Below are 22,327 nucleotides of genomic sequence, written 5' to 3'. Positions count from 1 at the left end.
TTTTATTTTGAAAATAATTCAGAATAGAGACACTGTCAGATCCTGAGATGTATGAAGGTGTTTGAGTGGACACCACAAGATAACAGTAAAGGAAACAAATAAAAATGGTCTCTTTCTCTTGGAGAGACAGTCTTTGAAAATACAACTCATTTCTTTGGTGTGAGGAAGACTTGTCAATGACTTTTTGAGAAAAAATGGCTATAAATCCCGTAAAAAACAGCTTCTAAATCCCTTCACACATCAGTACTTTTAGCTTCACCTGTTACATACTGCTGATGCTTTGAGAATCACCAGAAAGCACATCCCACCCTTGATCTCCAAAGCCAGACAGCAGTATTTCCAAGCTCTGCTCTCTGTGGCAAGGCACAGAGATTTGCTAATGTTACAAGAAGAGCTGGCTGGTCTCATTTGATGAACTATCCTAAGAAAAGCTATAAATTCAATATTAATTTGCTCCTTAATGCTATTCTTCCATGTAAACTGTATCTGCAATCACAATGAGGTCATCTTCTATAATTATGAATGCAGGACAAGCAATGTAAGATTCCAACTTCTGTGATTCACATAGTAAAAGAAAACACTATACAGCAAACATGAATTTCTTATCTACGAAGCAGGTTATACCTTTTGCTTTCCAAAGAACAAAACCAATACAATAAACCCATCCATATCAGAAATATCTGAGCATAACTATGATTTCTAGAACTCTTTGAACAAGCCATATATATATTCTCTATATACTCTCACTGCTGCTCTGAACTGGTTTCAGGCAGCTTTTACAATTTTACAACACGGCAGTAGCCATGAGACATTCAACAAATTAGCTTGCATTACTCCCATCCTTTCACAAATGCTTGGTCAGACAGGCTTGGTGGCAGGCCATCAGCTCCTTGTGCAGGGGGTCTCAGAGTACCACCACCTTACCCTTGACTGTGTCATCCAAACCCTTTTTGGCCGTGAAAGAGGTGACAAGAGTGGGGGCAGAGGATTTACTCTCATATAAGTATTTCTATACAAAAGACTTCCAAAAATGGCAAAGTTGAGATGCAAGTACTAATGAGAAGGTTTAAATGCAACTACCAACATCAGTTCCTGCAATTAAACTCATTAGACTTTGGCCTTTTCCTTCTGACTACTTTTGTGTCTTCAAAGACAAAAGTAGTCAGGCCAAGAAAAACACCCAAAATGCTCACACATAAAACCCAGCTGCTTAGAATATTTCATTACCACACTGACTTCAAAAATACTGAGCAACTTAAACCTGCAAGCCACTTGGCTTTAGCTAGAGATAAATGCCTGAGATAAGAGAGGTATAATTGTTCAATGCAATACTGTAGCATGTTTTATATAAACATTTGCTAACACTGCACTTCATATATTTCATTTCAGTGTTGTGCTGCTGAATGTTCCAACTTTATTTATTGCCTGTTCCTTTAATATTTACCCATCCAAGGTCCCCCTTGATGTCGAATTAAATATACTATCCTAGTTTCAAGGTAGAAAGGAGCACTTACGCTTTGCAACAGAGGGCAGAGCCTACAGGTTTTCTAGCAGTTATCTAGCTTATTCCTCTCCACTGCTGAAAATAGGAAAGGGGAAAATCTGAAAAGAATGTGTCAATTCGTTAGTGACAAGAACATGAAATTGGGATTAAAAATAGCTTTTGCATTTAGTAAAAGCTTTGGGTTTAATCATCATTTTTCTACAAGCTAACTCTTAAGTGAATTAAAACACCTGAAATTAGGGTCCACACAGAGGAGACATGTTTGTAGACTTCCTGGAGGGTTTGGTTTCATGATGGAATGCGTGGTGTGACACTGCTTGTCTCTCTTAGCACTGCACTGTCAGTTCTTCATCATAGCTCTTGAACAGCCTCAAGCAAACTTGACAGAGAGGGGAGCAACCTCAAAAGTCTTATGGTCCCACAAGTCTTGGTGACCCACCACAAAGTGTACTGAGGAAAGACTGAAGCCAAAGCCCAGACATACAAAGAGACATCAGACTACCTAGAAGGGAGAGATGAGAGAAAGGGATGGAAAACAGCTCACAAAGATTTCCTGGCTTTTTTTTTGCTTTAATAGCTGGTTGTGAGTAACTACCAGGGAAAAGTCCTGCAGCCCCCACTCAGAGAAATCTCCCTTTGAACACTTCAGTTTTCTGCCTGCTTTTCTGCTGTAAAATCAAGGGGGGGGACTGCCATATTGCAATGACAGCAAGGCACAGGTCAGGATCATGGGAAGGAAAGGTAAACTCTGTGATGTCACACCAGTGCACATTTCAGCAAGGCATAACATCTCACCACAAAACCTGGCATCTTGCCCTGATTTTATGAAAGTCTACAAGTAATACTCAGCAGTAACCACTTCTGGCTCCAGTTCTTCCCCTTCTGTCACCTACATGCTTTTGAAATGAGTGCCCCAGGGTCTTCCCCTCCACATGAGCACCAAGAGCTGTAGATCCCCCCTTTCACCCTTGTGCAAGCAGAGGATCACCAGCCTACATGCACATGAGAGACCACACTGCAAGCACCACTGCCACAGTAGCAACACCACTCATTTCAATGATAGCTACTGCAAAGATAGCTATGGTACTACTCCATGTCAGCATGATGATCTCCCTTTAAGTTAGACAATTGGGAATAAGCTAACACCACTAATAAATGAAGGACTAAAGCCTGCTGACTTTCATACTGCAAATGATCCTTGTCTTCCCTGAGCATCATCAAGTGAAGTCCAATTTTTGTTGCCTGGCTCTGTCTACAGAAACTATTCTAATGTTGTCAGCAATGGACTCAAAGGCCTTGCTTTTGCTCTCACGCTACAATAAACTAGCAATAACTCAGTTAAAAATCAATAGAATTGTACTGGTATACAAAGAAGAATCTGACCCTATGGCCTATTAGGTCGTTTTTAATGATCCTACAATTAGAGAAACCAAATTAAACATTTAACATTTGACCTTTGCTGCTGCTTCTAAATTAGCTAATAGAGATTAAAACCACATACTTTTTTCAAGAGTTCACAAAATATAGGTTCCAAATCCTGTAAAGTACATTTGATATGTTTTCACTGTGCATTAGAATTTAAAATGCTATTTTTTTTTAATGTGGAATTGTAGCTTCAGACTCTAAAATCATGGATTTTGGAGGTACTCTGATTAAGCACCCACTAGACAGTTAGATTGGATCATGGACTAGAATGAACAAAAGTCAATGTCCTGTGAGAATCTCAGCGCTACAACGGTGTTTAAAAGCACTTCTGAAGCTAAAACAAGAAGTGACAAATTCCAAGACTGCTGAGAGGAAATTCTTCAGTTTCTTTTTAAACTTAGGTCTATTATGAAAATTTCATCACTTTTTTATCATATTTACTGTTTTATATCCTATATTTTCTACCATTTGCATTGTTTTTTCAATGTTTATATTTTCGTCTTGCTAGGAAACACATCTCCAATTACAATTACTAACAGCAGGCACATCTAAATAAACACCTGCAGATGTACACAAAGCATAAAAAAATACACTCATATTAGTATAAAACCCAGTCTCCTCAAATAAAACATATCAAATGGATGTGCTCTGATGTTATGTTAACAACTAATATATAAAACCTTCAGAAGGGCAGAGATTAGAAAGAGCAGTTTTAAAAAGAAGATACATATAAATATATACATATAAAGTAAAATGATATATAACCTGTATGAATATGTTATGGCACCCAGCACATGCAGCAAAGTTATTTCGTGCATACACAGCAAAAGGATGATTCCTGTGAGCATCAGTGAATGTGCATAGAGGGTCTCTTGGGAGGGCTTGACCATGTGCATACACAGACAAATTCTGGAAAATCACCACACACAGTTGCCTCCCTCCACATCTACACAACACACCTAAACTTTATTTCAGGAAGCATATTTCTGTGATGCTGGTCTATGAATTGACAGGGCATGGGGACGTAATTTTGATGGATACTTTGGCAGCTCTGCAGAGAGACAATGGTGACTGTACTCAGCTCTACACTCTACCAATATTTTCAAAGGCAACCCATTAAGCACATGGATACGGTCAATTCAGGCCCATATGAAAATTCACGTATGTGGATTTTGAAATCCATGCAGACCAATTTATCAGCCTTCAGAGATGCTGAAATTTGCCTCCTGCAAAAAACAGCACTTTTACAGAGACACGCAATGTGTCACAAGCTCAGGAAGCCATGCTGGAAAGTTACAGCCTTTAGCTATTAGCTGAACCAAGACTGATCTTGTGAGCTAGCCAACGCCTCCAAAATAAGGAAAGGGGATACCTTGGAGACATGAAACATTAGGACACACTTCTGCAGCATTTTCTCAGGTCAACTCTGTCTTGAAACAGCAGTTCTGCTTTACTAATAAGCAGAAGACTTGGAAACAACTAATGCCTTGGCACCAGATCCTGCTTGCAGTTTGAATCAGGAGATGACATTTTTGGAATGTCAAGAGTTGATATAACAAGAAACTCCTGTTTAATGCAAGCCTTTCATCTAGGCATGTGTCACCTTCAAGATGAGACAGCTCATGAGGCCCAGAATTCAGAGGGAAAGGAAAGGAAAGGAAAGGAAGGGACTAAGGGAAGAAAACTATGTGAAAGGAGTAAATAGAATTACAGAAATAATTAACAAATGCTTCTTTCATGACTTCAGTGGAGAACATGTGATGACATGAATCCTATTAATATCCCAGTTACAGAAATCTGGAATGTGTATGTTGTGTTTGCAGTGAGGGGATTAATGTTGCCTCTTGACCTAACAGCTGATCTGCTGTTCTTCTACAACCAAAAATACCAAGAACTTCAAAACCTCCTTCACATGTGCATATATTCCTCATTATTAGGAAAAGGAAAAAGAGGACAGGATGAGACCTAATGCTAGTTTAGTATGACAATGTGCACAACTCAGGGCTGCCACAGGGCACCTCCCCTCATGCAAGGCGAGCAGTTGTCACTCCCCTAACACTGCCTGGTATCACAGAGTGTTCCTGCAAGTGAAACATGATGAGGACTGCTGAACAAACTGTATTGACTGAACCAACTGGCAAAGGATGGGAAGCATGCCGGGGGAGCACCACACGCACTTGCTTTCTCCTTCCACTTCCTTAGACATCTGTTTGTGGTTATAGTTGGACACCTCCGAGTGGGCAATACAGACCTGGGTCTTAACTGGCACAGGCACTCTGAGGTCCTTACTTGTTGCTGGAAAAACATAATCCAAAACTGCTATTGAATGGCAATGTATACCAGAGCAGGTTTTAGATGTTTTTTTTTTTTTCTCCTTGCTGGTCCCCCACAACAAAATAGCCCTCCCAAAGTTATGCACAGCAATCACATACATGCATCTATCCATTCATGAGTACATGAGAGGCCAAATGTTCTGATCTGAAAAGCTGGGTTTGAAGCTAATTTGCTATTAGAGATAAAATGACACTTCCCATGGCAGCTGTGCTGTCAGACAATTTTGACACACCTAGTACTGACAAAGCTTGGTTTGACACCAACCCACTAGTAAAATTCAGTATCAACACTTTTTTGTATGCTTTCTCACTCCTTGATACACACCATCCTATTCAAGTGCCACATTAATTAGTGAATGAATTATGATGACACAGGCATGTTGAGCTTTTCACCTCAACTCTTTTAATTTACTTTTTCATGATTTAACTCTTAATGCAATCTACAGTGAAACACTTCACAGTACTTAGGTATATTGCTGTTAGGATAAAAAAGAATAACCATGAAAAGCCAAGAGTACTGTATTGTAGAGCCTGTAGCTCTGTTTGGAACAATCAGCACTGCAATGAAAACTGAACGAGATTATCATCTGGTAGGCAGAAAAAAAGTTGTATCAAATTTGAAAGGAGCTCAGAGACACGCAAGTGAAGGAGCAATGGTCCTGATTTAAATACAGCCAGTTTAATGACTTAAATGGAAATCTAAGGGTGAGCTTGTGAAAGTGAAGCATACTTCTCGTGACCAGGACACAACAACAGCCTTCTCTGGCAGAACAGCAACTCTGCCCACGACTCCTCTTTTTGTGCTCTGCCATCACACCCGCCCTTGTCTCTGGTAAACCTGCCCCAGTTTCTTTAGCTGTCCAATCTATGGCCCTAATTCAAAGGCAGACCTCAATTAAAAGGGAGCATTACTCAGCAGTTACAGCTACCTCCTCCTCAGCCTTTCCAACTCTTCTACGTAGGCAAAGAATACATGCAAGAGAGGTGGGTACGTGCATTGTTCGTGGAAGGAGCACTGCTGTGTGTTAAGGTTTCCTACCTAGACAGTCAACCAAAACTTTGTGCACTTTTCCCACTAAAGGACAAAATCAGACCCTTGGGCATTTAAGGTACATTCTCATGTAGAACCATTAGCACACACACACAGAGCACAGGCTCACTACATATCCAATTAAATACACTTATATAAATCATATTTTACTGTGCTGCCCAACAGGCAGTATGGCTGACCACACCTGGTGAAAAGTTATTGTGTGTGGCTCTAAAATAAACAATACCTCATATAGCTACTCCAACCTCTTGTGAAAAGAGGTAGTTAAGAATGTGATTTTTAAACTGAGGTTTTGAAAACATGCCTGAATTTTACCCCCATGGTTACTGAAGAATATTTCTGCAATTAAAATAATTACACAGACTGAACCTAAGATTGACTCAGAGGAAAGTGCCTCCTGATTGTACAAAAAAACCCAAAAACTGCAAAATGTTTCATTTAGAGATGGCTATGTATTTTTCGAGAGAAACTGGAAAAAGTTGTTCAGAAACTGAGACTTGATTAGAGCTGGAAGGAAAAAAATGCAGAAAACCATTTTTTGCTTCTCTGTTCTATGAAAACATTTCAGTCAGATCCATTCCTATGCAGACATCTCATGCAAATACGATTTCAAGGTTTCACTCTTGAAATTCAATGCTTATGGAACACTTGTATCTATAAAGAGGAAGAAAATAACCTACATCCATCCATTATGAAAGCGGAGACTAAAGACCTATTTGTAAAATATTACAAACACCTAAATATTCCCCAAAGATGGACTTGCTTTATTTAGAATTTTTGACTGGACTGCTGCAAGGGGAGGAGGTCAGTGCACGGACGAACAGCTAGCCAATCTGCTCCCACCTGTGATCCCATCTCTTCATCAGTGAAACTGCCCTGAAACCAGAGGCCAAGGGATCGCTTGGGCCTTGGGTGAACTTTCCATGGCCACTGGTATTTGCCCTCCATCTCACAAAAGAGATGTGCTGCAGACATGCCCAATTTACAGATGAAGGTTGCAGCTCTTCCAAACTTTGTGTTAAAGCCAATAAACTTCTTCTCTGAAGTTTCTGGCACTCTACTCACCCAGCCAGCAATGCAGTAATTACACGTAAAAGCACACAAATCTGAAGAAAACCTTGCAAAAAATGTTTCCACTTCACTCTGTTTAAAAAATATTTAGTTTAAGGCTTACATGTAGTAAAACAGGTCACAGTATGGTCCAAGAATGCAAATTCTCACGAGAGCAGAATTTAGAACGTCCTATGAAAATGAAGAGTGGTACTTCACTCTAAAATGCTGTGAAAATTTAAGAGGCAAAGTACCATAATGAAATTTAGTACATCATCTTTACTGGCTTATAGGATAAACAGTCCAATTTATGGCATTTACAACATTATCACATTTGGTCAGAAGTTCATCTACAAACTAGGTCACAGGTCATCAACAGGAAATTCATAGGAAATTATGGAGGAAATTAAAAGAACACAAATGGGCAAGCAAACTAGTTTATCCAATCTAGGTTCTCCCAGCACAGCTTCCTGTGTTATGATGAACTCAGCTTTCATACTGAACTTTGCCTTTTCCAGGCTGCACTAAGTAAGTATTTCTGAATTGTCTATTATACTCTCCAAGCCTCAAAATGTGGAGGTCAAATTCACTAAAATGAGCCACTGAGGTTTTTTTTCTTTAAGCAATATAGCTGGGAAAGGCAATAGTAACTAGAAAAGGTGTTTTGAGATGATTAAATGCACATTTCTCAATATTGGCACTTCAACAATGGGTGTACAAGATCCTTCACTGACACAAATACCACAGTGAGGACAGTATCCTAAGACAAGAAGACATTCTCATATTCCTTCAGTTCCAGCATCCCAGCCAAACTGCACCTGCACTCCTGATCTTGTTTGGGAAGATGACAAGTAGTGTCTGGGAGCCTGTTCTACTTTCACGTTAGACATGCTTTCCAAAATAAAACCCCTGGCCAGTAAGGCATAGGAAGAGAGAGGGCTGCAGTTCATCTAGGTTATCTGGACAACTTTTGAAAAGAAAAACTGCTTAACAGAAGCAGTTACTGCTTAATTGTTTAGAGCTGAGCGGTGAATGCAATGTACTGCCCATACCTCTAACATATCACACAACAAAAGTTAGCAGTAACTTTGCAAGACAGATAGAAAATGAAAGACTTGACTTGCAAGATGCCTCAGCTGTCTGTCTTCTTGCTCCTTAGTTAAATAAAAAGACCTAGTACAAATGTGATCAACTTTTCTTTCATTCTTTTTCACAATACCCAAATACCCACATAAGGTCCACAAAATAAAAGCAGTTCCTCAAGTTCATTCTTACTCTGGCGCTTTCACACCCTATCAAATTCAATAAAAATACTGAGATCTGTTTTTTCAGTATCACAACTTGAAATTTCTAGTAAATTGTGCATTTGTAGCTATCTCTTACGGATAGTATTTCCCATTGAAGCAACAAGAAACACTCATATACTTTAAAAGTTATAGGAATCACATCATCTACAATTTTATGAAAACCAGAACTATTTTTGGGTTGTGAGGAGATGGCTGACAAGGTAGAAGTGATAACAGTACTGAATAACACTCATTCCACATCATTTACTGCTGATATTATAAACAGGCTCTCTTTTTTGGCTTGCAGGAAGGTGAGATGGAAAATTCTAAGAACACAGTGTTGATCTGAACACAGGATTTCACTTGCAGAATGAGGGCTGCTATGTTCACACTGAACGCACCTATTACTGGATGTCTGTTCTTACCTACCATTACCAAATCAAGGCCTGGGTTGAGAAAGGATCCTTTTTTGTGAGGGGCAGTATTACAGTATAAAACAAAGGAGGAAATTCTCCTACTGAACAGATTACAATCTAAGTGCAGAGAACTGCAGAAACAGTTAAAAGTACCCAGGAAAACAAAGTCAATGACTGATACAACTGGGAATACCTCCCTCACCTACTAACTTTCAAACCCAGAGATTTTAATCTCTCTTTGAGGGAAGGAAAAGGGAAAGTTGCTATCCTGTTTATAATGAATACAAGCCTGTTAAAAATCAAGTTTTCTAGTTTCGGTTACCTTTTGCAGCCTGTTTAAAAGCTGCCAATATAGATCAGGATTCTGTCTAAACTAGACTGCTCTACCCACTCCATCATGCTGCACACCCAAATATACTTGCTGTAAAGCCAGGTCTTCCTTTTTCCCCACCCCCCTCCACAGCCAATTTGGGCAAGATAATTCCAGCACCTATATGTCATCCAAGAGTGAGATACAAAACAGCATCAGTAGAGCAGCCAGCTCAATAAAATATGCTGAAAAAAGGAAGCCAGTAGCTATAAGCAACTTTCATACCCCTTCATAGCTACAGGCAGTCACTAAGGAGCAACAAATACTAGTTTGGGAGTGTCGCGGGTTGGGTTTGTAACCGGGCGGAAACACCAATTTAGTGTAGTGGTTTGGTCTAAAATACTCATTACTGTTTATCTTCTGTGAGATAAGAATTAGGAGAAATGCAAAGCAGGCACCAACTTGAATGAATATAAAGAAGTTTATTAACAGACCTAAAAGAAGAAAAGAAAAAAAAATTATACCACCTTTAGAACTCTCCTCCTCCCCCCACCTTCCTCCCGTCTCCCACTGACAATGTAAAGACAACCCTTAAGATGTTCAGTCTGTTTACCACTTCCATAATAACCTTGTTCAGTCAATTTAGAAAGAGAAGTCTCTTTTTGCTCATGCTATGAAAACAGTATCACACCGAGACAGCCACCCACTTCCAAATATTGTTCAGTCCATTTAGGAAGAGGAGTCTCTCTGCTTGCGATGTGAGTCCCTTCCCCCGACTTGCAGCTTTTCCCGCAACTGCTTTCGAGGGTCCACTCTTGAAGTTTTTCGGGGTACAATTTTAAGGTTGAGCTGTTCAGAAAAAAACAGAGGCCCTTCTCCTTCCCTGGGAGCAAAGGGTCATCTTCATCTTTAAGACTATCTCTGGAAGCATCTCTAGGAATTGAGGTTTTTCTCCTTTCCTCTTTGGAGCAAAAGTCCTCATCTGGTTCATCTGGTTCATCTCTCTCTGTCCAAACTTCTCATGAAATTACAGCTGCGTCAGCATCTGCCTATCTCAGCGCAGGTGCTTCTGCTTATGAGTTGAACACTCCACCCCCCATATCTTCATGAAATTACAACAGGATACTCTGATATATCATAGCTTCACAACAGACTTTCAGCTTTAAGCATCTCCTCTCTCTCTTCCCTCAGGTTTTCAGCTCTTCACAGCAATAAAAGGGTTAATCTCACCTCGGCCTTACAGCTGGAATGTGGCTTATCGCAGTTGGTCACCTGACCTCTGCCGGACAGAGGTGCCGCTTTGCTGAAATCTCGGCTGCAGTGGAGGGGGGGGTTCCGAGCCGCTCCGGCTGCCCACGGCAAGGCAGTGGGGGGGGGTTCCATGGCTGGAACAGGCCCATGGCTCCAGGCTGGCTGTGGCCCGGCCCGGCCTGGCCCAAGCAGGGCCTGGCCGGGCCTGCTGGCCCCTGCACGGGGCCTGCAGCCACCTGTGCCAGCGCCGGAAACGAGAGAGAGCTTGGGGGGGAGTTTGTCTATTCTTAAGTGTGGATCACAGAGGCGGTCACAACTTTAAGTGGCTTAAAGAATTGTCCATATTCAAACTGGCCAGCTGATAGGTTCTATCAGGTCCCAGAGGAAGCTGTAAGCACCCCTTAGCAAGGATATCCCTTCCGGGACTATGCTTGCCAACCTATGACAGGGAGATTTTTGCAACTTCAATATTCAAGCATTTTCCCTAGGACTACTCTGGTTGCTACTGGCCTTGATACCAAAAATTCTGCAGGAACAAGTACAGAAGCACAATTTCCTGACACTTTAAAAAAAGCTTTTAACCCTTGTTTCTGTTTCCTGTCCTATTTAATTCATCTAGAAAAAAAGACCTATACATGAAAGTGTTCAGTTTAAGTTCAGGCACTCAGGTCTCAGTTTTAATGGTCACTATCCTTTTTCCCTCCTCTGATAAAAATTAAACCAAATGGTTAGGCAGAATTGCCTGAAGTATTAATTAGATACTTCTTACACAGGCCAATCTATATTTCTAAGCTCAGATTTACATCTACACTACCAAACCCATCAGATATCCAGTTTGGGTAATTTAATGGCAGTTTTGCCATTTAAACTAATGGAAAGTATAATGTTTTTCAAGTAAAAAACCCAAATAGTATTAATATTGTGTTATTTAGCAATTCTTACATAAGCTCTAAATTAGTTGACAATTTTTGATCATGACTCTGATGCTGTCTTGCCACTCCCAACCACGTAAAAGCATGCTCAGGGGGATCCAAGAGTAACGGTACCTGAAATTACTTTCAGCACTGCTTTACTTGAATTGCAGCCCAGAATTTGGATGTTGATTCTGTTTTAATGCTGTTCACAGAGATATTCTACAACCTGCTATAGGTTATAAAGCAGAGACACACTAAAGAAGCTCCCCAGAAAACTGAAAAGAAACCCCCAATTTTTGGAGGATTTCTACAACATGCTTAGCAAAATAGCATCTTTCTGGTCTTCATACCTGATTGCACTTATATGTCTTTAAACTGTGCAAAGAATGTTACAAAGATGGTAGTTTACTCTGGGATGAACTCTCCAGCATACAAATGAAGGCCTATCGTTGCTCACAACTGAGCAGGTCATCAGGCTAACCCAAGGTGATCTGCAGAATCCTCACATTTCAGCCCCCTCCAACAAATAATGCATTTTGCAAAGATGTGGCTGCTATTCAATTCCAAAATGGCAAGATATTCAACACCCTTCAGGTTTATCAAGTGTTGCCAACAGAGTATAACTTCTACACCTGTGAAAGACTGGGAGCTACTTGTGATGAATCAGTACTGTGTTTGTGCTGAACGCTTGTCTATTCTTGAAAGAGGAGCCTCCTACTGTATCTTCAGTAATCTATCACTATACCTAGCGTGCATATAGAAAAATTACCTCAATCACAGAACTACCGGAAAACACACCTAGAAATGCATTCAGATGCAGACTGACAGACACCTCAATACAAATGTCAATGATAGCCTTCTGTGACCTGATCCTGGAGCACCTCTGTGCACCCCAACCTGGCCAAAGGTCCGAGCAAACCAGCAGAGAGAACATGGAGTCTTTGAATGCAAGCAGGAACAAGGCATTAGGAAGGAAAAATAACCTGAAACTTAGCCCTGCAGAGATGAGTGCTTTGAACGGAGATAGACACAAGAACAGGTCTAGGTAAGATAGGCACCCACAGAGTCTTCTTTCTTTCTTGTATTCATTCCTCTTTGATTTTACTTCTAATGCCATACAGAAAAGAGACACTCTGGATCCCCATGCTCATAGGTCACAACAGCCAGGGAGAGCTGGTACTCAGCTACTCAGCTGCAGTTTGGTCAGCTGAATGCACAAGCAGTGCTCAGGACACTGCCCACAGATTGGTCTACAAGTGAACTCATGGGTATGCAGAAAATGTCTTCGTATTTGGTGGGCAGGGACCAGGCATACATGTGACATAACACACAATCACGGGCACAGCACTGCATGTGAGTTAACGGTGCACATACAACTGCAGGAATGAAAAACAGGGCTCCACAGAAGGAGAAAAAAGCTTGTCTTTTGTATTCTTTTAGGCAAGAAAACAGGGAGAAAACAAAATGAAGTAGAAACTGTGCAAAAATGACTGGTCCATGAACTTGAACCAAGCTTGTGGTCTGAAGACAGAGCACATTTAGATCCTTCCCCCATATCAGGATGCAGTGAAAGTTCCTAATCGTCTGTCGAGGTAAGTGGATGCCACAGGGACCAAAAGAGACTGGAAAGACACAGTGAGTCCAGTAGCAACTTCCCAAGCAATAAAGCAAGCACAGCCCCTGAAGTAACTGAACAGAGGGACCCACTTGGGGGTCACCAGTTCACTATAGCCTGAAGCAAAGAAGACAGGGCAGGATCCAGGAGGTAAAGCTGGTCCTACTAGCCATTGACACCCACACACTCCCAGTTTTATTGTCCCAGTAACGGGTCTGGCCCAAAACAACACAAAACTACTCAGAATTCAGGGAGGCAAAGAGATCACATTACTGTTAAGAAGATGAATGGGAAGGTGTTTCTTAACACCACAATTAAAAAAAAAAAAAGAAGGCGATGCAATACTGAGTGTGCCATTAAATATTAATTAAAATACAGCTGCTTTCAAGCTACAACATACTCCTTCAGATAACTGAATTAAGGGACAGGAGAACCAAATGAGCTTTGCATGTATCCGGCATTTCTCAATTACATTAAACTGAGTCCTTCAATTTACGTGTAATTATCTCCAAATATTAATCTTTAGAGCTAGAGGTTCAAGATTAAAAAATAATAAAAATAATTAGGACTCTCAAATTTGCTCAGGTGACTCCCAAGTTCCTTCTTACTGTTCAAGGAGCTTGAAGAGTTTGTCCTAGACCTTTCATCAAACATTCCTGAAAAAGAGAATGAGGTTATCTTTTCCTCCTACAAATTTTAATTTGCATATAGATACCATCAGTCGGATAGCAGGGTTACAGACTTCTCTCCTTTCCCTTCTGCTTCAGCTTGGTAATCAAACTCCAGTAACAGCAGGCAACACTGAGACTGAATTTTACTCTTCTACTTTGAAGGACTGAAACCTCTGCAAGGAAACTGCAAAGCAAAGAGCAGTAAAGTAACTGCATACTTTTCAGAAGGTAACCTCCAAATGACCATGCTCTGGAATTAGTTTTTACCATTGCAGAAAGCTCTTCAGGCATTCCTTCGTGCTGTGTATGTTAGACTGTTACCCTACACCACCTCCATCTCAAACTGACACGTTAGCTCCAACACCAAAATTGTTAATCAAAGTAACTGAAGAAGGTTGCAGGAAAAGTTATTTCTTTCAAGAGCATTACTCAGTTCTGGTAATATTTAATGGCTGGGTCAATCACAGGGTGCAGCTCCTCTCTCTGCTAAAACAAAATCCAAGATTTGCTTTTGTATTTAGAAAGGAAAAAAGGTAAAAAGGCAAGAAGCTTCCAATATTTGAAAAGCTATATATATTATTTCATTTAACTGTTTGGAGACTTCCTGAGTTGCATTAAGTTTTATCCTGCTTGGCAGTTGCATACGATTTCTTTATTTTCCCTTGAATTAAGCAGCAATGTATCAAAAACTTCAAGTATATTTCCCCCTTTTCAGTAACACATATTGTATACATGTACGTGAATTGTATTGGATTCAAACTTTCAGCATCTCTTCTCACGCAAGGTCAAAGCTTTACATTGTTGTAATTTTCTTTTTCAGTGTTTTTTCTCCAAGACAGTCCTCCACTGGGAAATTAATATTCTGCATGAACAATGAACTCCTTGCATGGCCTTTGAACCTAGTGGTTGCTAGGAGGCCTAAAGAAACCCTGGAGTACAGCCTACTTAATAGCACGTATCAAGAGATTATTCAGAAGCAAAAACGTGTGATTTTCTAAATTGTCTGCTTTTTTCCCCTCCTTACTTCCATCTCCATTCATCTGTCAAACAATCTTTAGATTTCATATGAATTGCATCTGCATCAATTTTCTATAATTATGGGCAGTTTGTTCCCTGAGTATTGAAAATGTGACTGGCCAGCCACCAATGCCGCTTCAAATCAAGCAAATATCAAACTGTTCCTTACTCAGTTTTATTGAAAAGGCTGCTTAAAATCAGATGTGCTTCACCACTGTAGCATGAGGTTTGCACTTCCATTATAAACATGGTTCTGCTTAGAGACTGTATTTTCCTCATACAAAACACCATGGCACTGACTGCAGCACCATTACTCAGTACTTCTCTGTGCTGAAAGAAATATATATAGCTCCTCCATGCTCAATTCAGGCATACTTGAATATTAACATTTCAAGCTTTTTAGCATCTTACTGAAGGTTGGTTGGTTGTTTACATTTCAGTATTTCCCCAAGCATAGTAATTGAGGCAAAACTCCAAGGTTTCTTTCCCACCCTCCACCCCCATCCCAAACAATGAGGCATCTAATTAAAAGATAACCACAACAATGCTAATGGTGATGAGGTTAAATGGTTGGATAAACAGAATGCAGCCCTTTGAAAAGCCCATGTGTTTCAGGACACTTTCTCCCCTACAACATTCTGGGTGACAAAGAAAGATTTGTATTCCTGATCCCCACAATTTTTATCCCAGTGGACTTCCTACAGATTTCCTGCAAGGAAGAGAGTTTCCTTCAAATAGTGAGAAGTGTTTAGACACAGTAGCTATTCCTCCCAAAACTAATATTTGGAAAGGCAGTGGACAAGGATCCTTTAAAAATAAATGAATGTGGCAACTATCCATTATGAGAGAACAATTACATTTCCAGATAAAAGCCTATTAAGTTGGTGTAGTTGTAGTTAAAAAACAGCAAAAAAAAAAACCTCAACAAAACCAACAAATATTTGCTGATTTTAATTTTCAAGGTGTTCTTCCTCCAATAACTTTAGCAAATTAGTAAAACTTAACATGATATTTGTCCTTCATCTTCAGTGGCTGCAATTAAAAATCAATGCACTCTATACTCATAAACAAGTGTTCTTGGTCTAGAGATTACTTTAAAACATCTATAGCAGATTAAAATTCTGTGCCCCCTCCTACCCCTCAAGGACATAGGTATCTGCCAACAAATGCAGGGTGACACATCTGATTCTGCAGATTGCTGGTGTTTGACTGTCTGGTTGGATTGTACCAATCTTGCCAAGATAAAGCTTTTACAGAGCCAGACCACTTTCCTGAAGAATTAAAAACAAGCAAGAATCAAACCATTTGGCACAAAATGCTCATGTGAGCTCCTTCTCTTTTAAATATGGGCTTTCACACTGAAAGAAAGGCCTAAAAGGTACTGACTTCAACACAACTGACACAGGGTATCTTACAGTGGGACTATCAGGACATCCACCCAGAACAACAAAAATCTTTTCAATATTGTCAGATTCACCTTTCCAGACACTTTCTGGTCCTGCAGCACCAATGGAACAAATCAATCACTCCACCACCACAACCACTCTCCTCTTCTTCAGCTGTTCAAGCATAAATTATCCTTGTCATTTCCACTCACTATGTGACTTCCCAGGAACCAAAGCACCAATTGCCAAAACGGCACAATATTCTTACACAGGCAGATTTTTCAATAAAATGCATATTATTTCTCTTGCACTTGGGCATTAAAGAAAGAACAGTCACGAGACATTTTTAAAACATGAGAAACCAATCCTGACTAAAGAGGTATGTTTATTAGGCCCATAGACAGGAAAACGAGCATATAACTAAAAACCACAATCTTTGGCTCAACCTTTACAGCAGAAATGGGGCGGGAGGGGACAGCATACAGGGCTGGAGACGTTTTCAATAATGCATTATAAATACCTTCATTTTCTCCTTTAAAGGAATCTGCCTACTCAACCTAAATCGTGCCTCAGAGGAAGAAACGTGCCTTTGTGATAAATTGGAATTTGCCATCATAATAATGAAACGTTATGTCCTATCATCACAATAAACAGGCAGCAGAACAACAAAGGAGGTTTCCAGGATTTTCTGCCCTCAGCCCCCTCCCCATCAGCATTTTCCCAAGTCTTCTCTTGGGTGTTTTTGAAATGCCTCAATTCCAAGGCCATTAAGATGCATTTCTGGATGGAGCAGATTCTACTAATACTACCAAGGCTTTCCAAAATCTCACCAGCACTCCATCGGAGGCCAACCCTCTCCCTGATGCCTGCCTTTCCCTGCGCTGTTTTTTGTTTTGTTTGCGCTTTCTCTTTCCCATGCACAAACATGTTGGTGCAGTGTCCATTATTTCCCCACGGCCTTCCTTGAAAGCCACCGACAAATGAATATACATGCACGTGTGTGTTCCACCACATACACAGGTCTGGTCTCCTTCTACATCTCAAAAAACAAATGCAAATGTGTTTACAGTCATTTTCACCGATACATGCCTTGCCATTGCAGAAACATGCAGCTGAAAGCCAGGGAGTCTGTAACAAGGCAAGTGTGTTTGCAACCAAAAGTAACCCTTTTCCTTTCCAAAATGGAAAAACACGAAACCCTGATGAGTTAACTAGAGTTAACTGCATTTAAAGAATAATCTGTGGGGGAGCAGTAAATATCCAGCACATGCTTTTACGCACAAAAGGCGCAAAGGGCTCCATGCTCTGCACATCCAGTCATTTTTGTCTGCTCTTCCACAACAGAGAGATGGAACCCTTCCTCTCATATATTTATTTCACTCGACTAATAGATTTTAAACACCATATTGCGAGGACCCCGCTGTGAATCTTGCAGAGGTACAAAATGGTGGATGTATGCTATTTCTTTTCTTTTTTTTTTTTTTTTTTTTTGCATTATTCATAACAACTCAGCCTCCCGATCGCAGGCTCCCATCCGTACCCACCAACACAGCCTTCCCGGCCAGACACACATCCCGAAGCAGCCTCGCAATAAAGCTCTCTCGCATACACAAATTATGTTACAAACCTGATGTCATGTAGCCCCGTGATGCCTGGGAAATAAAAGCTGGGGGGAAGTGCTTGTGCAGTCGGTAGTCCTTCTCGCTGCGGGACCTCATGCGGTCTGAGGCCCGGTCGGAGAAGTCGGAGCTAGGCCAGGCCCGCCGCAAGGTCGTACTCCGCGTCTTCTTCATCCTGAGGATGCCCGAGCCTACTCCTCCCGCCGCAGCATGGGTCAGGGGTGCGCGCTGCCGGGCATCAGCCTAGCGCGGGCACCGCCGGGGCGCAACCTGCGCGCATCTCGCCGCTCCCTCTTCTAGGGCGCCAGCCGCAGGTCCCTTCCTTTTTTTTTTTTTTCCCCCTCGAATGATCCAATTTTACACACGTCCCACAATGCATTACACTTCATTTGCAATCGGTCCGGCTTATAGCTCCCAGATTTGCGTGGAGGAAAGGCACGTTATGTGGCTTCTCAGGCAAAAAAAGGAATGGGGGGAGGGGGCTGGGGACGAGAGATGTGCAGCGTGGGAGCTCGGGGGTCCCGAACAATGGCCCAATTCAGCCCGGCCGTGCTTAGCCAACTGTGAGCCCCGACACAAAAGGCCCAAACAAACGAGGAAAATCCCGCGGCCGCCGGCTGCGACTCCGACCGCGGCGCGCCCGGCGCTGAGGAGGAGGCGGCAGCTCCCGGCGCGGCGGGAGGAGCGGCGGGAGGAGAGGGAGGAGGGAAAAGAGAGGAGAGGAGGGAGGGCCCACAGACGCCTCTCTCGGCCGCGGGACGAGTGGATGCAGCCGCGACCCCCCACCCGCCCCACCGCCACCGCCGCCCCTTTCCTCCTCAGGCCCGCGGCGCCCGGGCGGCCGGCAGCGGCCCGCGGCCCCTGGCAGCGCCGCGCCTCGCCATGGTCGGCGCCGACTCCCGCCCGCCTGTCCCCGGGGCTGGATCGCCGCCGGCTCCGCGCTAGGGGCGGCCGGCGTGGGGGGCGAGGCCACCGGGGCGGCCGCCGGCCGCTCCGCCCGCCTGCCCGGCCCGCCCGCCGCCCGCCCTCTGCCGCGCCGCGCCAAGAGCAGCCGCTGCCGGAGCGCCGGGCGCCGCGCCGCCGCCCGGGCTCATGCTAGTCCCGCTGGACCCGTGCTAGTCCCGCCGGGCTCCGCGCTCCCCCGCGCGGCACCGGCTTGCAGGCGCCCGCGTACAAAGCCCCGCGCACAGCACGGACCCGGCCCCCTCTCGCCCGCTCCCGCTCCGCCTCCTTTCCGTCCGTTCGTCCTTCCTTCCTTCCGTCCTGGCGGTGGCGGCGGAGCGCTGGGGCCGGGTCCGCAGCACCGGGCACCCCGCACCGCCGGGCTGCAGCCAGCGGGCAAGGAGAGCTGCGGGCAGGGCGGCCTTGCGGGCCGGGCCCTGGCCATCGGCCCTTCGGGCACCACTCCCGCCCCAGGCCAGCCGCGGGGCGAATGGACATAGGCGAGGGAAAGGCGCCGGGAGAGATCTGCATCCCCGGGACACCCCTGCCCAGAGCCTGCGGGGTTCACCCACGCATCCTCCGCCGCCTTTCCCCATCGGCGCCTGAAGAACCGGCTCTCGCCAGGAGGGTCTAGTCAGTCACACCGCCACACTGAAAACCCACCACACTCCACAAGGATATCCAGGACACCCGGCCTGCTCCCCTCACTGGCGGTAAGGGTGTTGCCCACCCTCTCACCACCGTGGCTCACACATCTACGCCCAGAGCACCCTCTTGAGTGGGGCCCGGCCACCTGGGCATTTTATCAACTCCAGTTAACCAGAACTATGCAAAGGGACTCGGTTCCTCCTCTGCGAGACAGCTCTGAGCACGCCTGGTGTCAGGTGCTGCCACCGTTACCAATGGGGACAACTGCAATGCAGGGATGTGAAAATGTTGCTTTGTGCAGCTTTGTGAAATTACTTATATATTTGCATTTTTATAATTAATCTTTCTTACGGTGGTTTGTGTCACATTTCTAAGAGCATTGAAAAACAGGACTGTATTTTTGTAATTGGAAAATTTCAGTTGTGGTGAACCAGTAAAAGGATGACCATCAGTGAACGAACTTAACATCGAAGCCAGTGGACCACACGATATTATCGTTTAGCTGTCTTGCTGCATGGCTATGGGTTAGTCACTTCAGTAGCCACCTCAGCCCATCTGGCTGTGCTACTGTGGACAGCACACACACCTTTGAGTTATTCAGGGGTTCGTATATGGCAGTCCCTTTCTCATAAGTAGAATATACATTAATGAAACTCAGCAAGAAAGTTGAAAGTTAAATGCTATGGGGTTCTCATTCAACCTCGTCTTTTTCCAACTGAGAAAAGCTATCAGGAAAGACATGTTTCCACTGATGCTTTGTATACTGGTAGCAACAGGAAAAAGTTAAGATGAGAAAAAAGATGGCCTAGAGCTCCTCTAATAAAAACATAAGATTTTCCATCATGCAACTTACTCATCTAGCAATTTACTCATCAACCTACGCAAAGCTTATAATAGAGCATGTTTTTACCCTCAGACCAGAAAAACCATAAGGAGAACTTTTAGATTTGTTCAGTTTTTCTCCTTGAAGGCTGAGGTTGGGGTAGATTGGTTAGTACTACCTAGCTAAGTCAAACCTAAAAAAACATACCTATTTTACCAGATGTAGAAGCAAATTAAATTCTATCTAGGAGCATAAATTCTCATTGCACTATCTGGAAGTTGAATGAATGATGGGTTTGCCTTTCCAGCGGTCAAGCAGTGGTTGAATATAGTTGGCCAGCTAACTTCAAGTTATTGCTGAACTAAACTCAACTTTTCTCCTAGTCTAGACACAGCCCTAGATATCAATCTGTTCCATTAAAAGAAGACATGAGGGAACAGACAAATATGAAACAGCAATGAGGAGGAAAAATGAGGTCAAGAAGTAGAAAGACAGAACAAAGCAGGACACACACACACAAGCACTCACGACGACAAACAAGGCCACAGTGATCTTTACACTGGCTTTCTGTATAATTATTCCCAGCTAAAATATTCTAGCAAGTATCAAATAAAAAAAGATGAGATGGCTCTGCAACTGTCAGATAAAGCACACGTCCCAGTTCTTTTCAAGCAATTTGCTGTGCACTAATGAACTGGTGACAGCACACAGAAGTCTTTCAAGTAGCTTTAATTGACTTAATTTGTACACTTCCATGAATTGTCACAAGAGTAATACAGTACATACAATTAACACATGGTATCTTCTACTTATCAGTTGTAGGAATTAGACTGGTTCATAGTTTTGGGTACAGATAATGATGCATTTTCATTGTGCAGCAATTTCAAATGAATAATAATTTGCTCCTAGAACTATGAAAAGAGGAGGGAATGAGAGACAATAAGCAATTGTAGTGGTTTGACCATCTATTTTCCCTTCCCAAATGTGGGGAGATTTGTTTAAAAACAATTTTGGAGGCTTTCTCTCAGTATTGAGACGTTGTTCCTGTGGTCAACTAAAATTCCTTGTATTAAGTCTTCTCACAGTTATCTTGTTTGGTTTCAGCTCAAAGTCTTCTGACATGGTATCTCAAAGAGTACTCCCCTTTGAAGAGAGGAATTCAGAGCAAGTTTCCTCCTGCTCTTGAATTGTTTGAAGTCAAGTGTTGTTACTGGGATGAATCAAATATATAATTAAAGACCAAGCTTAAGTTTTGGCTGTTTTCTTTGGAATAAGAGCTAGAACTGTGAGTGTAATTGATTTTTTTGCTTCAGTGGCCAAACTGAAATAAAACTATTTTCTTCATGTGATCTGAAAGCTAAAATATGAGAGCTTTAAAAAAAACGAAACAAAATTAACAAACAAATCCACAACATTTTATTCTGAGACATTTAAGTTTACTTTTTTTTTTTAATAAAGGAAAATAAATTTCTGGGTTCATATGGCTATGTCAGATCAGAGTACAGAAAGAAGAATTCTCAGCTATGGAAATCATCTGATAGAGCTTGCTAGAAGTAAGGAAAAATTATTCTTTGGGCAGGAATTACACTAATGGGAATCTGAACACTTCCTAGCAATGAAAAAAATTGAGATGGTGTCAAAGATTTTTGCTTGTGCTTTTTTTTTTAATTCATCCCTAATTGTTTGGAAGAGGTTTTGTTTTCAGTTTTGGTTTTTTTTGTTTGTTTGTAGGGAGACTTTTTGTTTAATAAGGGCAAGATTAAATTCAGGAGCTTTTTATTGAGAATCAAATAAAGCATTCCTTTTTATAATTTGGTATTTAAAGTCCAAGAGGAACCATCTCTCTTAGATTACTAGAGGGAGAAGTGATGCTTGGATAAATAGACCATAGAGATCTTGGGGAAAAGGTCTGAACTAAACAAAAAATAGGCATCCTGCCTCCCTCATAACCTGACAATTCCTCTTCAGAAATTGGCAATATAATAGTAGCCATTTCAAAGGTATAGATTTAACATGAATTTCAAAAAAACAAGCTTGGGTCCATATCAGACATTATAAAGGATTCTT

General features: G+C 42.3%; 1 protein-coding gene across 1 annotated transcript in view; it reads right to left on the bottom strand.

The window, feature by feature from the left end:
* The window catches only part of STOX2 (storkhead box 2), a 74,449-nt gene extending 55,925 nt beyond the window's left edge, over nucleotides 1-18,524 (bottom strand). The window contains exon 1 of the mRNA XM_069013840.1: nucleotides 17,856-18,524. Coding sequence (XP_068869941.1) covers nucleotides 17,856-18,021 — 166 coding nt within the window. The 5' untranslated portion in view covers nucleotides 18,022-18,524. The remainder of the gene's footprint in view (nucleotides 1-17,855) is intronic.
* Between the last annotated feature and the right edge of the window lie 3,803 nt (nucleotides 18,525-22,327).

Source organism: Aphelocoma coerulescens, chromosome 4 (genome assembly GCF_041296385.1).
Source record: "Aphelocoma coerulescens isolate FSJ_1873_10779 chromosome 4, UR_Acoe_1.0, whole genome shotgun sequence".
NCBI lineage: Eukaryota > Metazoa > Chordata > Aves > Passeriformes > Corvidae > Aphelocoma > Aphelocoma coerulescens.
The sequence above is the reverse complement of the archived record's forward strand: the minus strand, read 5'-3'. Positions and strand labels throughout refer to the sequence as shown.